Source organism: Suricata suricatta, chromosome 4 (genome assembly GCF_006229205.1).
Source record: "Suricata suricatta isolate VVHF042 chromosome 4, meerkat_22Aug2017_6uvM2_HiC, whole genome shotgun sequence".
Taxonomy (NCBI): domain Eukaryota; kingdom Metazoa; phylum Chordata; class Mammalia; order Carnivora; family Herpestidae; genus Suricata; species Suricata suricatta.
The window spans coordinates 149,858,492-149,875,135 of NC_043703.1; the positions used below are offsets into that span (position 1 = coordinate 149,858,492).

At 37.9% G+C, this 16,644-nt stretch overlaps 1 protein-coding gene and 1 long non-coding RNA gene across 9 annotated transcripts in view; one reads left to right on the forward strand and one right to left on the reverse strand.

Annotated features, from left to right (window-relative positions):
• The window catches only part of LDAH (lipid droplet associated hydrolase), a 101,330-nt gene that overhangs the window by 57,885 nt on the left and 26,801 nt on the right, over positions 1 to 16,644 (forward strand). For 5 of the 8 annotated variants that reach the window (XM_029938234.1, XM_029938231.1, XM_029938235.1 and 2 more), the window contains exon 5: positions 13,029 to 13,263. The exons of the other annotated variants lie outside the window; for them this stretch is intronic. In XM_029938234.1, coding sequence (XP_029794094.1) covers positions 13,029 to 13,263 — 235 coding nt within the window. The remainder of the gene's footprint in view (positions 1 to 13,028; positions 13,264 to 16,644) is intronic. 8 annotated transcript variants of the gene reach the window in all.
• LOC115290297 overlaps positions 541 to 16,644 on the reverse strand; it is a 16,657-nt gene continuing 553 nt past the window's right edge. The window contains exon 2 of the long non-coding RNA XR_003908041.1: positions 541 to 933. This is a non-coding gene — a long non-coding RNA (uncharacterized LOC115290297). The remainder of the gene's footprint in view (positions 934 to 16,644) is intronic.

A 16,644-nucleotide genomic window follows, 5' to 3' on the forward strand; every position in this document is an offset into this window, starting at 1 on the left:
CCCAGCATGCACCTCTAGCCATGGGCCTCACCATTGTTACACTCTCCCTTAGTCTGGACACCTATGATGCATACCTTTGCTCATCTTAGTTCAGGTATTAAAATGGTATTTTAGTATTTGAAACTGAAATGTACAATTTCCCAGTGTCTTTCAGCAAAGTTAAATGAGGAGGAGTCTTTTGTACAGATTTCCTTGAATACCCTGAGCAAAGTCATGAGTACTTTGCTCATGTAGGTTCTCAATAAATATTTGTCAACTTCTCTTTCCAAAGCCCCTTTCAAACTTTGCTAGACCATGATCAATCAGAGGTTCCTAGTGCCCATTGTATGGTTCTGTTGTACTCTTTCTTTCCCATGGCTTACTACCCATCCTGCATTATTATAAATGTCTCTCTGCTCAGAACAAGAATTGTCTTGTTCATCATTGAGTCTCCATCACTCACCTAGCGTTGGTGTATTGTAGGTGCCAATTTATCTTGAATGAATGAATGAATCAATTAATCAATCAGTCAATCAAAAAACAAGCAATAGACATAAGGAATGACTCTTTCTTCTCCGTTATTTTTGGCTTAAGCTTGTAAAGGCTGAAGTTTTTGATTTTGGAAAGTCCCAACCTCACTCCTGAACAGTTGGAATTTTTTTTGCTTCCTGACCCACGTAGACTACTCCAGCTCCAACTTGAGGGAATTGCCAAGTAGCAGGTTTTTGGTCAGTAAAACCATTCTTTTGAGTCTGTGTAGCTTTGTCATTGGAAAGCAAGAAAGAGCTGAAATTGCCAAAAGCCCCTAGTCGTCATGTAGACATGAGAATGGGTTTGCTGTCGTCACTGGAGGACGCAGTTCAGTTCAGAACCACAGGTGCGGTGTCATGGAGGCTGTACTGCAGGGTCTGTGAGCATCGTCATCTTCTCTTTGAGGGCTTTGTGACTCCGAATCTGAAAGACTCAAAGAAAGTGAATTCCAAGAGATAGTAAACTGAATAGAAGAGAGAACTTTTGCTTTCAAAATAAATATGAAATCATCAAAAATGACAAAAGCTTGTGAAGAATGGGCTATAGGAAGATTTTGAACCCATGTTTCAAATGTTTAAGTATAATAAGATATAAGTATATCTGCAAATATGCAAGCATTCCTTGTAATTAGAAACACTGACATGTAGATTAAATGCATGGAATGGCTTTTTTCTTTTCTTTTCTTTATTGCATTCAGGTAATTAAAGTGTAGAAGAATCCCTGTCCCAGAAGGTCATGACTATAATTCAAATGCATGGAAAATGGTAAAAGTAGTCATTTTCTCGAATGCCATTTTTTCTTAAGCAAAACATGTTGAAATGGCATAATTTTTTTCAGCAATCAATAGTTGAAAGATCCCATGCTCTATTTCTTAGGATATAGGGTTAGTTATTTCTGAAGCTCAGTGGCTCAAAACACTTGTAAATATTGGCCTGCCTCTAACAATAATAATAGTGACTGTCTCAAACATGTCACCAGATAATAAGAAATTATTTTGTATGCAAGTATGTAGTGTATATAGTCATTAACGGCACAGACTCTGAAGTTATGCTTGAGTGCATACCTCATCTTTGTCGCTAAACCTCAGTTTTCCCATCAATGGAATGAAGAAACTTACTTGATACAGTTGTTACGGGTATTAAATGAGATAATGTACACAGGGTGCATTAGCATAGTTCCAAGGAAGTAGTCAGCTAACACTACTACTATTATTGTAAGCACTTTCCTACTGTGTGGCATATTTCTATCTTACTCCTATATGAAATTGTTAAACAGAATATAAGATCTCAAAAAGCAAGCACTTGATCATTAGAATAGAGTGGCATCTGCAGTTTGTAAACTGCATACATATGATTAAATAAGCTGAATAGTCTTCAGGAGAGGAAAACATGGCCTTATGGAAAGAGAGAGAAACAAGTTTAAACTAGAATTACTTGTAGGTCTATGCTTTGGTCACTAGCAACTTTATCTTTGAAGGCTATGTGGTGTATAGTTTATATTCTATATGTGCAGTCATATAAAAGGAAAAACCGTGTGCTATCCATTCTTGTTTTCATCATGTGCAGTGGAGACGCACCGGCCATTAGGACAGAAGGTGGGCTTAACTAATAAACAAATAGGGAACATGGCAGTGATGCTGTTCTTTTGGCCATGTTAAAGGACCACTTCCCTTGGCTTCATTTCGTCCTAACCTAGAGGCATCCTTGCTGCACCCCAGAAAAATGGATGCATCTGTAGTACACTATCTGCACAGTAAAATTTATTGATTTTTTTGGATTTTACTCTTCATTTAAAAAAAATACCTATTTAATGAAACAGATTGCCTACAACCCAAACTTGAACATCATACATCTTACCTTATGGCTATAGTTCAAGTTGTTCCTAACTTCCTTTCTGTAGAGTAATTAATAATAATAATAAATTCAGGAAAAATAAACATCAAAATACTATCTCTAATCCCCCAAAATGCACCTCTATATAAAAAGTCCCATTGTGTATATTTACTTGGCTGTACTAGTCAAAAGAACATGGTTGTGCTTCATCATCAAAGTTGACTCTGGTAGATTTCAAATGAGAATGTGAAATATATGAAAATGTTTCCTTAGAGTAGAATGAATTGGCCAGCCTAGAAGTTCTTTCTTTAATGAGACAGTAACATAAGAAAATGTTTTGTCATGTACACGGATTTGGAAACCTTCTCTGCACAGCTGTGTTACAAAATTGGGTATACTTCCTTGACCTTGGTGATTTTTTTTTGGCAATAGGTTTCTATATGAATAAAAGAAATTTTTATTACTGTGGCTTATCCTATCAAATTTGGACTATAAATTTCATTGAAGTTACTATTATGGTATCTAAGGAAAGTATAAGTTTCACCTAGCAGGTAATAACTGTTCTCCAAAGGAAAGGGAGGAAAACCAGTCTCATCAACTAAGTATTAGTTGTGATAAACAATCTTTGGTCTTATAGTTTTGAGAGGCAGTGATGCATTCGGAATATATATTAGAACTTCCTTATTGTTTCGGTACATTCCCATGATTTCAGAGCGCACTTTAATTCTCATTTTGTTATCGATATAAATCAACCACATGTAGCCCTGTATTTGCTCGTGTATTTTTAGTTTCCCTTGCATGCAGTTTTGTTTAACATGGGTCACAGTAATGGATCATTTATACAAAGTAACGGATTGCTTCCCCTTTCTGCCAGCTGATTTGATCAGTCCGAAGTTCCTTTGTACTAAGGGTTACATAACTAGTATGGAATCTGTATGGTATATTTTTTAGTAGGACAGTAACTGTATTAACCATTTATATTCTCTAAATCTTTTAAAGATATTTTAATAGACACAAGGAAGCCATTGTTTTGAAGTGAATAAACTTGAAACTAAAATGAGCAATGAGTTACCATAAAGGACTAAACTACCAGACTTCTTAGAAAACAGATCATTTTTGGGGCGCCTGGTGGAGCATCCACCTTTGGCTCATGTCATGATCTTGCAGTTCATGAGTGTGAGCCCCATGTTGGGCTCTGTGCTGACAGCCCAGCCTGGAGCCTGCTTCAGATTCTGTGTCTCCCTCTCTCTCTGCTTCTTCCCTCCTTGCACTATCTCTCTCTCTCTCTCTCAAAAATAAATAAACATTAAAAAAAAAAAGAAAAAGAAAAAAAGATCATTTTCATTAGGTGATTGTTCTGGTTTAACTGTGGATTGGCCAGGGAGAAAAAACAAAAACATTTTGTTCTAGCTTTCCCAAACATATTTTTCTGCTTTGACAAACAGAGTACAATAGAACATATTAGTTTTACTTTGCTAGTGAAGAATTTGTAGCACCTGAAGGTCCTAGTTCTGCATATTTTCCTTTATCATCTGCGGTGCTATTCTATAAATGGCAGAAGGTTTAGGGGATTAGTATTAAAGGTAGTGATCTCACATTATCCCCTGGAATTATTTTTTCTTAATTTTTTAACATTTATTTATTTTTGTGAGAGAGACAGAGCATGAGCAGGAGAGGTGCAGAGTGAGAGAGAGACACAGATTCTGAAGCAGGCTCCAGGCTCTGAGCTGTCAACCCAGAGCCCAACACAGGGCTCGAACTCACAGACTGCAAGATCATGACCTGAGCCGAAGTCAGACACTCCACCGGACTGAGCCACTCAGGTGCCCCGTCCCTGGAATTATTTTTTTAACCAAATCCCTGATGGTGGTTGGTTTGGTTATTTACTAATATGATGTTAGAGTTGCTCCGGGTGGGGAGTAAGATTGAGAGCTGAACAGTTAAATTCCAGTTAGTGGAAACTGCATTATCCAGTGACATCTCCAGGTATCATTTATAGGACATAATTGAGGAACCTGTGTTTTCATAATTAAAAACCCAAAGAGCATATGAGCCCAAATGCATAGAGTGTCTCATTTAAAGCTTGCTAAATCCCAACCAGCTGGTTTCAAGAAGAGAGAGAAATTGGAAATCCTTGTTGTCCTCCATGCAGATCTACCCGAGGTCTCATTGTAGAATGGTGTTCTGTCGTATGGGCGCACCACAACATGTGGGGCCCCTCATTATAAACCCTCATCTCTGGCCCTTTGCTCTTCCAAACCATTCTTTTTTTCCAGTTTTTCCTGCTGCATTTAATGAATAACTCCTTTTTTTCTCCATCGATGCCTTTATCGTAAATTTAATTCCCACATGTCTTCAGGTTTGTTTTGAGACTCCTTTTTGTTCCACTGAACTATGTTACCTTCTTCTGATATCATACAGTTTAAATTATTGTAGCTTTATAATCTGTCTAATATTTAGGAGAGCTAATCTCTCCTTTTTCAGAATTCCTAGGTGGTTAATGCATTTCATTTTCCAAATGAACATTAATATAATTCATTAAATTTTAAAATAAGAACCATGTTTTAGTGTTTTAATTGGGATTGAGTTAATAAATTAACTTAGTGGAAGAATTTATACCTTTTGCAACAGAACAAAGAAATGCCCCTTTGTGTATAAAAATTTTCTTTAGATAAGCATACTGCTTTTTTTCTTACATTTCTACTTAGCTTATTATTTTTATACTTCAGATTTTTAAAATATTTTAAACAAATGTCGTATGGTAATTTTGCCTTTCCAATAGTTAGAACTCACTTTTTTATCTTGTCTGATTTCATTGATTTAGTACCTTTTAGATAATATTAACAATACAACCACCAGAGTAATTCTATTAAAACGGAAGTCAGACATATCACCTGTTTCCGAAACCTTTCAAAGGCTTCTCAGCTACTCAAGTAAAAGCCAAAGTCCTATTAGACCCTACATCCTCTGCCCCTTCCTGTCGCTGTGATCACCACGTGAGCTGCCTTCCGTTTACACACCCCACCTCTGGGATACTGTTCTTGCTCTTGCTCAACATACCAAATTAGTTTCTTTACTTGACTTGCTCCTCCCTCTCCCAGAAAAACTTTTTTTTCCAAATATTTCCCAGCTTTATTTCCATGACTGACTTTGCACAAATGTCATTATTCCTTGAAGCCTTCCATCAACACCCTGTTTAAGGGTGTAATACTGCTTTCACCAAGTCCTAGTCTTCTTTCATTAGTTTATTTCTTCCCTTTGCCACCATGGACATTTTACTAATATGTGCATTTTTGTTTATTATTCATTTTTATTTATTCCTTAAATTGTCATATAGTTACTTTAGAATTATTCATCATTTTTGTGATTTACTGATATACATGCTTTATTCATTTTTTGTATCATTCAGTTAATACTGTCAATTATACTTTTATTATTTGTATCTCATGCAAAAGAATAGTAAGAAAGAAGAAAAAATAAGGTGAGGCTATACAAAAAATAAAAAGCAACAACATAGATTTTAGGTTTATATTTTAGATTGAGCTCCAAAATATTAGGAATTATTTAAATAAAAGTGTAGTAACTGTATTAAGCATGTTAAAAGACAAAAATTTTCAGATTAGAGAGAGAAAAAAAATCCAAGCATATTCTCTAAATGTAAGGCCATAGAAAGGTAGAAAGTAAAAAAATAGGAAAAGTTATATCTCGCAAATTCTAACCAACAGAGCCCCTTCATAATTATAAAGGCTTACTCTATCTGGTACTAAGAGTACCAGTAATGAAAGAAGTAATATCACTACTGGCTGTCCAGAGATGGAAGTATAATGGTGGGATATTATAAATAATTTTATGCTAATAAATTTTGAGGTTTAAATGAAATAGACAAAGCTGTAGAAAAAGTCAATATCAAACAGATTCAAGAATTTTTAAAAGCCTGAATGGTCCTAAGCCATTAAAGAAATTGAATCCATCAATAGGCAAAGCTTTGGTGTTTTTGTTTTTGTTTTTTATAGGCCAAACTTTCTAAAAATAAACTCTAGGCTTCACTGGTGAGTTCTATCAAATATATGGAGAATAAATCATTTTTATTTTACAAAATCCTCTAAGCCATGGAAGAGGAGACCATACTTTCCAACTCAGTTTCCTCAAACTAGCAAACCCTTTCCATCCAAATCTGGAAAAAGTCATATAAGAAAAGGAAGTTGTAGACTAGGCTCACTTATCAACATGCAAAAGTCCTACACAAAATATTAGGAAACCATGTAAAAAAGATGTGTCATGACCATGTTGGGTTTTTCCCAAGCATGAAGAGTTAGTTTCACATTAGAAAATCAACTGATGGTTTACCACATTAATAAATGAAAGGAGAAAAATGATATGATCATCTCAGTAGGTACAAAAAAGTTAAATGATATAATTCAGCATCCATTTATGATTTTAGAAACCAATTAACAAACTAGGAATAGAGGAAATGTTTTCAATCCAACAAAGTATATCTCTAGAAAACCTTCACTACATATCATGCTTCTTAGTGATTATATTGGGAAGGAATTTTTTTTGTTTGGAAACAAGAATGATTTCTGTCGGCATTGTATTAAGGTTTTGGTTAACTCAGGTTACATAAGAGAAAAAAGGTAAAAGAATTTGAAAGGGAGAAACAACACTGTCATTATTTGTGGATAATATGAGTGTACTTAGAAAATCCAACAGAACCTACAGAGCAATTATCAGAATTAATAAGCGACTTTAATAAGCTTGCTGAACACAAAATCAAAATGTAAATATTATTTACATCATACATATAAGTAACAAGCACTTAGAAAGTGAAGTTTTTTAATATCCTATTTACAATAGCATAAAAAATAAGTACCTAATACTCTGACAAAGTCATGTAAGAAGACTACATGTAAAATGTAGAAAACATATATAGAGACACATAAAAGGAGAACTATTCCATGTTCATGGGTTGGAAAGCTCAATATTGTAAAGATATTACTTCTCAAATTAATTTATAAATTTAGTACAATCAGAATCTCAACGAGATGTTCGTGGAACCCCAAATGTTTATGGAACTGCAGAAAGCCAAAAATACCCAAGGCATTTTTGAAGAACAACAGGGGGGGTTTAACTTATTCTACCAAACATCAAAGACATTATGAAACTTTTATTAGATAAGACATTGTGCTCTCGGCACAGAGTTAGATTAGTAGGCCGGGTCAGAGAGCCCTGAAGAGGACCCTTTCACATCTACACGGGATTCACAACAGGAGTGTCACTGCAGAACAGCGGGGAAGGGGCAGCCTTTGCAGTTAATAATGCTGGGACAATCGAGTTTCCATATGGAAAGAAATTAAATTAGACCCATATTTCACAGCACACGTAACAATCAGTCTCAGGTAGATTATGAACCTAAATGTGGACGGCTAGACCACAGAGCTTTTGGAGAAGCTATTAAAGCATGCCGGCTGCCGGGGAGCCTGCCGTGACGGAGGAGTGTGGCCGGCCTGGCTTCCTCAGCATGGCGTGTTCCTGTAGCTGCTGGTGAGCCTGGCCAGCGAGAGCCCAGCTGAAGCCAAGAACTCAGCTCCTTCATCTTTTCCTCTGCGGCCGCCACAGCTGCTAGCGCACCTGCTTCCAGCCTCCAGGGAGAACTCTGCCTGTGGTTGGGGAAAGTAGCTCCTTTGCAGTCCGTCAGCCGGGAGGCCTCAGCAGGGCAGTGGGAAACCCGCCTCTCCCAGCACCGAGGATTGCTATGCATAAATCCACCCCGTTTGGATCTCTCGAGCCTTGTTAGGTCCAATAGAACATTGGTAGCACTTACAGTAATTAAAGGACTCATGATAGAACTACCCAAAAGAGGGGGAAAGACTTCTGAGTTTGAAGGTGTAGAATCGATGGCTAATTGTAACACCACTCCAGGTGCTGAGAGAGTTCATCATTTCTACCTCTTGAACTCAAAGCATGCTGCTTGGTATCCAAGGGAAGGGCCAGATCCCCGATTTAAATGGCTAGCATGCGACAGAATGCTAAAAAAATGTACTTTCTGTGTGAGTTCCAGATACCCACTAAAGTGCTTGTACTTTCAAAAACAAGAGGAAAGTCTCGTAGTTAATGCCATGTTGTGTAAGAGTTCGTGTTGATCCACATCTTTAATACTTGGTGTTGTCAGATTAATTTTTGCTGGTCGAAGGGTATATTCCATGTCTCTAAGAGACAGCAGTCACACTTGACTTCGAGCCTCTGGTCACTGTCCTGAAGAATGTGGCAAAGGTGAAGTAGCGGCATACAACTGCTCACCAAATACAAGAACAGGGGACCCTGTTCAGGGACCCGAAGATGTTGGAAAGCTGATGGATTCTTTACAGATGCAACAGAAGAGGCCTGATGCTGGTGCCACGCGGCCTGCGCACCCTCGTCCTCTCCCCATGGTAGTCACAGCTGCGTCAGGAATGCTATATCCCGGTGTTCCACCGGAAGGGGTAGAAGACCAAGCATCAGAAAAGTCCTGGGACTCCAGAGCTGATCTCATTTCTGTCTGTTTGAATACATGGAGATGGAGTTCACACTGAAAATGGCATCCAGGGAGAAGGATCCCTTTAACTGACTTTTCTTAGTCGTTCAGACTTCACAGAGATCCCATAACCTCTATGTGAATCTTTGTAACAATCTTTATATAAACCCATTGCAGTACAGGCAGCTGGCTGTGATTGGAGGGTTCTGGATCATCCCTGATATTCTGGAGCCCACAATTCATCTACATCACAAGTCCCCATGAATGCCTTTATTAAACACACACAGTCCATCTAGTATCTTTTCTGCTTTGCACTTGAGAAGATGCTAAGGTGGCAGAAATTCCCATATTCTAGCTGAGACCGTGCATTCATTCCAAATGCATGTTATGAGCATTTTGCGTGTATTGTTGCCAGTGCAGCATTTTAAAAGTCATCTGAAAAGACTGTGGCTCCCTGCTCCCGAAGAATGTCTTTTATTCACCACCAAGGCCACAAGGACTAGTACATTCTTACTTATGTGACAGAGGAGAAGACCTAGTAGAGGTCAAATTATTATAAACCAAAAAGAAACAACTAAAATATCTCAGCTCCTGTTGAGAAAAATGGAAAAGTCTGCAGGAAATGGCTGAGCACTCAGCTGACAGATAAGATCAAAGAAAAACACGAATGGTGACTAGAATGAAAAGCGTTCTCCATAGTTTCACCTTCAAATCCCTGTTCTCGGGGCACCTGGGTGGCTCAGTCAGTTAAGCGTCTGACTCTTGATTTCGGCTCAGGTCATGCTCTCCCAGTTTCTTAGATCCAGCTTTGTGTTGGGCTCCACACTGACAGCCTGGAACCTGCTTGGGATTTTCTCTTTCTCTCTCTCTCTCTCTCTCTCTTTAAATCTTTTAAATACACTTTATTTAAAAATCCCTGTTCTCTATTAGTAAGAGAGATACTAATAGGCCATATATTAGTTCAAATTACAGATCAACTTGAGCATTTGGGCAATGTCACCCAATGTTACTATGACTGACAGTGGTAGAGAATGAAAAAGAGTCCACAAAAACCCACCTTTACGGTCAGCTCCTACCAGGAAAAGGGCATTCAGTTTATCCAGAAGGAGGAATGTAAATACACAAGGGAAATGGCAAGTTACTGATACCTGAAACCAAAGCTGTAGTTGAACGCAACCAAAAGCTTAAACAGACATTGTAGAAGAGCTCAGAGGCAGTATTCCCTAATTTCTTTAAAAAGGCATTTTGAATGAAAAAAGTAATACGTTCATAATATGAGGTTGCACAAGAATTTTTTGAACTAGGCACAAAGAGAGACACCTTGGTGGCTCAGTCGAGTGCACATCCAACTCTGATTTTGGCTCAGGTCATGATCCCAGAGGTGTGGGATTGAGCTCCACGTGGGGTTCTGCACTGAGTGTGGAGCCTGCTTGTTCTCTCTTTCTCCCTCTCCCTCTCCTCTACTCACTCTCTCACTCTCAAATAATTTTTTTTAAAGAACTAGGCACAAGAACAATCAGTATAAAAGACTTAAATTCAGCTGCATCAAACTTAAGAACTTATGTCCACTAAGAAAAAAGTAAGAGATGAACAGGCAAGCCAAGGACTGAAACGTGACAAAGACTAGAATCTAGAATTAAAAAACAAAAAACAAAATAAAACAAAAAAAAATTACAAATCAGGAAGAGAAAATGGCAGTCAGCCTAATAGAAAAGCGTGCAAGAAACTTGAATAAGCACTTCAGGGGGTATAGACAATGTCCAGTAAACACATAAAAGCTGTTCAACCTTACTGATCATCAGAGAAAAAAAGTCATAGTGAAAATATGTCAGGATAGTCGAAATTACAAAGTTTGCCAGTACCAAATGTAGTGTGGATTTGTAACAGTATGGACTCTCATGTCTGTTGGCATTAGAATCGTTTGGAATCATCTACTAAAGCTGAACTTATGCATACCATATGACAGAGTAGTTCTGCTTTGAGTGGTATCATCAACAGAAGTGCATGCGTACATGCATCAAGAGACACATATAAAAATGTTCCTAGCAGCGTGTTTGTGATACCCAGATATCTATCAGATAAAATAAATAGTATGTTCATGCAATGGAAAACTACATAGCAAAGCTAATAAGCTATTGCTGCATATATCAACATGGATGGATCTTACAGTGTTCAGAGAAGTAAAACACAAAAACATGCTACATGACTGCACTTATATAAAGTTCATTAATGCACAAAATTAAACTATAATGTTAAGAAATATGTATTAGTCTGCTCGAACTGCTGTAAGAAAATACTTAAACAACTGACATTTACTTTCTCAGTTCTGGTAGCTGGATGTCCAAGATCAACCAGCCAGCATGGACAGTTTCCTATGAGACTTTCTGGCTAGTAGATAGCTACCTTCTTGTATGTTCAGTCAGCAGAGCTCTTCTTAGTGTGTGCCTGGGGAGAGAGAATGAGCTCCCTGGTCAGGCTCCTTATAAGGTACTAATCCTGTCTCTCAGAGCCCCACCCTGGGACCTCATTTAACCTTAATTACCTATCTCTGCATATAATCACAGTGGGAGTTAGGACTTCAACTTATGAATTTGGGAGAGACAGTTCAGTCTATAACAGGACAATACGTATTAATGTATTAATGTAAAGCAAAATAAGGAAGTGGTTATAGTATTAAGGAATGATAACTAGGGGTGCCTGGGTGGCTCAGTCCGTTAAGCGTCGGGCTTCGGCTCAGGTCATGATCTCACGGTTCGTGGGTTCGAGCCCCACGTTGGGCTCTGTGCTGACAGCTAGCTCAGAGCCTGGAGCCTGCTTTGGATTCTGTGTCTCCCTCTCTCTCTGACCCTCCCCTGCTCACGCTGTCTCTGTCTCTCAAAAATAAATAAAAAACATTAAAAAAATTTTTTTAAAGGAATGATAACTATTGATATAAAGCAAAGTAGGGAAGTCAGGATAGAAGTTATGTAAGATGTGAGGAGAGGTAGGAGTTGGGATTAGAAGCTGCCATGCTGACAGTGTTTTGCTTCTGAAGCCACATAGCTGTTCATTTTATACATCATTTATTAAATTGCATATTAATGTTGTATATGCTTTTCTATATGTATCTTATATTTAACTTAAACTTTTTTTTAAAAAAAGTAAAACCACTGTGTCCATTCTCATTTCCTGTTCTACAATCTGTTAACATTCGTGATCCATTCTAATTTGTATTACTGTATTATTTATAGGGACTGTGCTTAATTATTTGCCTTTTCTGATCCCCCATTGAAAATTATTTTCATTAATTTTTAAAATATTGGTATGATAGGTAATGGTAAATTTCAAATGTTTTAGCAATGCTCTTATGGAGTATTATTAAAATATATTTCCTGACATCCTGGTGAATCAGGTTAATTATATTTTTGCCCTTAAACATTTTTTATTTATTTTGAGGTACCTGGGTGGCTCAGTTGGCTGAGTGTCCAACTTCGGCTCAGGTCATGATCTCACAGTTCATGAGTTTGGTCCCCATGTTGGGCTCTGTGCTGACAGGCTCAGAGTCTGGAGACTGCTTTGGATTCTACGTCTCCCTCTCTCTCTGCCCCTCCTCTGCTCATGCTTGCTCTCAAAAATAAATAAATATTTTAAAAATAATAAAGTGTGTATTTATTTTGAGAGAGAAGCAGGGGAGGGGCAGACAGAGGGAGAGAGAATCCCAAGCAGGCTCCACACTGTCAGCAGGGCTCAAACTCATGAACCATGAGATCACGACCTGAGCCAAAGTCAGATGCTTAACCATCTGAGCCACCCAAGTTCTCTTAGCAGTAGAGTTCTTTACATAGCTCTTTCTTCTAGTATCACAGCCAAGGTGGGATGACTGTGGAAATGGTATATGAGTTCCTAACTTGGCAATCCTTCAAAGCGATTGTAAATTGCTGTCCCAATCAGGAAGTTATCTAGGAATCTGATTTTTTCCTCACCCTGATAATTTACCCCAGTAACTCAAGAGACATCCTTCTCTGCTCCCCAGATTGTGCACTGAGAAGACAGTGGATGGTGATCTTCTCATTTGGAACAGGTCTTCAGTCATATTCTGAAATCCAGTCATTTGTCTGTACTATACAGAAGAAACAGTAAAACAGTGGGTTATCCCTTAAGAAAACATCTCATCAAAATATGTTTTTTTATTGTAGATAATTCGCTCCTTTCTGCTCTTTCCAACAATTGAGCGAATATCAGAGTCACCAAATGGCAGGATCGCCACTCCCCTTCTGTGCTGGCTTCGATATGGTCTCTATGTTCTTGGCTACCTTTTACTTAAACCATGGCCTGAGAAAATCAAGTCCCTGGTGTTAAGAATTGCCCTTCAAATGATGAACCTGCAGAGTGAATTTTCGGTCCTGAATATACTGGAACCATTCTGCCTCGGTAAGCACATTTTAAAAGGTTTATGTTTATTCTTGTATCAGAAAGTTCTAGGAGAACAACCTCAGACAGTCAGTGAATATCAAGCAAGGAATTATTTGTTGTTTTTCTCCCCAAAGCTTAAAACCAGACATAAAATAACAATAGAAATACAAGCTTTAATTTCATCAAGCTTTAGTTGTAAACCTTACCCTTCTGATTCTCCCCTCTCGCTGCTAGAGGGTGGGAAGGAATGTTTACAGGAGTCCAGTGTGAGAACTTAACAGAAACCAGCCAAGGAAACCAGGCCCAGTATTCCCATAGAGTGAACAGGCGGTGCTTTTATTTCTCTCTTTAAATGTTTTTGGAGGAGTTTAAATGATAAAAGAAAGAAGGAAATAATAGTCATGGTAATACAACACCGGATGTTGTGCTGATTATGTCTTCTGAATGTGCCAGGGAATGTTTGCTATTTTACCTTTGGGCTTCAACCTTGGTTTTTAAATGTAATCTACCTCTGCGTGTGATACTAATTCATAGAATACTTACGAATTATTTTCGTAATAAAACAATCCTTTTCTAATCTATACCTCAAGAGGTTATTGTAGGATTAAATATGATGATGTTTGCATGCGTCTATATGATATTTTATTTATAATAAACCTCCAGTGAATGATACAACAGCAGCTAATGGCGCCATTCTAAACAGGTTTGGGTATTTTGCTGTCCCCGTTTTACAGATGAAGGTACGGAAATACAGACAAGTTACATGATTGGCGCGGTCACACAACTAGTGGGTAGTGTTCGAACTTCGGCAATCTACCACTCTGCTAAGCTTCCTTTCACCGTAGTCGCTACTCTTGTCTTTTTGCCCCAGTCAATCATAACGGCAAGACTCCTGAATAAAGTTTCCCATGTTCACCTGCATTAAGAGCGCCACACAGTCATGTACACCATGAATCCAGAAATACGTCATAGCCCCGTTGTACAGCTACAGACTGACTATACAAGATCATTCTTCCAAATAAGTAGCAATTAGCAATCATTACAAATACAAAGTCAATATATTTTCTGTATTTGTATGGATTTTTGTCTGCTCCATACTTTCCCCAACGTCCATTCTTTATTAGAGCCTTAGCATAGCAGTGGAAGAAGATGAGATAGGAAGAAAAGAAGCAAGGATAAGGACAGTTATAAAAATCATCAAAGATGGAAGTTGGAGAGGTCCCTTAAAGAAGGATGAGGTCCAGCCCTTTATCCTTCCCTCGTATTGTAGAAGAGAAAAGAGATGGCCTAAGGGAAAATAGTATTGACTGCAAATCACAAACCCTCAATCTCATTTTGGTTTTGCTCCAGACCCACTCTGTGACTTCAGTTTAATCCCTTCCTCTGTCTGGCCTTCAGTCAGTTTTCCAAACAAAAGTGAGACTAGATGATCTTTAAAGGACCAATACACTTTGGAAATATTTGAAACCAAGAGGGAAGTTACATGAAATTCTGGCAAACATGTATACAATTACTCCACATTAACTTCAATAAATTATTTTATTTTCCTTTATCTTTTTTTTTTGTTGTTGTATTTTTCTTTTTACCCTATAGAGGAGATTATAAAAAACCTCTTCCAGTTAGGGACTCCATTTTCCTCCAAGGAATTTTGCTTCCAGGAAGATAAAATAGATGTACTTTTCCTACTAAGTACTAAAACCCCTGAATATTCAGGAACACAGACAAACAGAAAACCGTAACAAACAGAAAACAAATAATAAAATGGCATACAAGCTCTAACATACCAATAATTACATTAAATTTAAATAGTCAAAATACACCAATTAAAAGACAAATATTGGCAATGTGGATTAAAAAGCATTACCTAAGTATATGCTGTCTTCAGACAACTCAGTTCAAATATAATTATATATAAGTAGATTGAAAGTAAAAGAATGGTCAAGAATACATCATGTAAACAATAATCAAAAGGAACCAGAAATGACTGTATTAATATCAGATAAAGTAGACTTCAGAGCAAAAAAAATTACTAAGGACAGAGAAGGACATTGCATAACAATAATAAAAGATTCAGTCTACCAAGAAGACAGAAGACAACAATCCTAAATTGTGTGCCCCAAACAAGAGAGCTGCAAAATCTATGAAGCAAAAACCAATAGAAATGAAAGAAATAATGAACAAATCCACAATTATAGTTGGATACTTAAGCACACTTCTCTTAACAGTTGATAGAACAAGACAGAAAATTAGCAAGGATATAGAAGAATTCAACCAGTGTTCACTAACGGGATTTAATAGACATTTATAGAGCATTTCATGCAAAACATATGAGTTTCTGATAGGCATTAGCTAGACAGCTACATGTGCTTTTCTTATACCTCCTTAGAAATATGTTCTAGGGGCGCCTGGGTGGCTCAGTTGATTAAGCATTCCACTTTAGCTCAGGTTATGATCTCACGGTTCATGAGTTCAAGCCCTGCATTAGGCTGTGTGCTGACAGCTCACAGCCTGGAGCCTGCTTTGAATTCTGTCTTCCCCTCTCTCTGCTCCTCCCTGCTCGTGCTCTGTCTCTCTACCTCAAAAATGAATAAACATTTTTTAAAAAATAGAAATATATTTTAAACCCCAACCAGGATATGGAGTATACAAAAGTTGTATTTGTTTTTCTACATACATTGAGTGACTATGTAACACATATGATACATAGTCAAGTATTTAATGTTTTTAACTAGAAGAGATAATTATATAAAGATGTTTTCCAATTTTTCTATACTAGAGTTATAAGCACCCTTTTAGAGAAGTGAGCTGTATGAGCTGCCCTTGAGAGAAAGGAATCTTCCTTTCAGCTGTAGTAATTGACCTGCTGTGTCTTTCTGTGGCCCCAAGTGTAGGCATTCACGAACAAGGCAGTTTGGACATGATACACTATCCTCCCTGGCTCAAGGCAATCAGAACCTTCTAGCCACATTGCTGCCTGGGGAGTCCTGGGATTCCTTTTCCACACAACCCCTGTAGAGTTATACTATGTGCAAATTAGGCTCTAAACCAGACTGACCTCTCAGCTGCCTTACTTCATCTCTGTTCCAAACAACCAACATGCAAACAAACTTTTGGAACATAGCTCTCCTATTTCTGACATCCTTCCTTCTCTGATGCTCTGTTCCCTTTGTTCCAGATCAGGGCTTCTGATGTCCAAGTAAGCAGTACTTTGGCGGTCTCTTTTTTCCCCGTTACCCACTCAATCTGTATGACCTTGAGTAAAGGGAAAGCAGGTGAAAATTACTTATCTTTCTTCTTTGAGTTCTTGGTTCATTGTCTACTTGGGTTGTAGTTAAGTCCCATAGTAGTCACCCTAGGTTGATCCTTAACCAAGCATTTTGATCATGCTAGCCAGTCTCC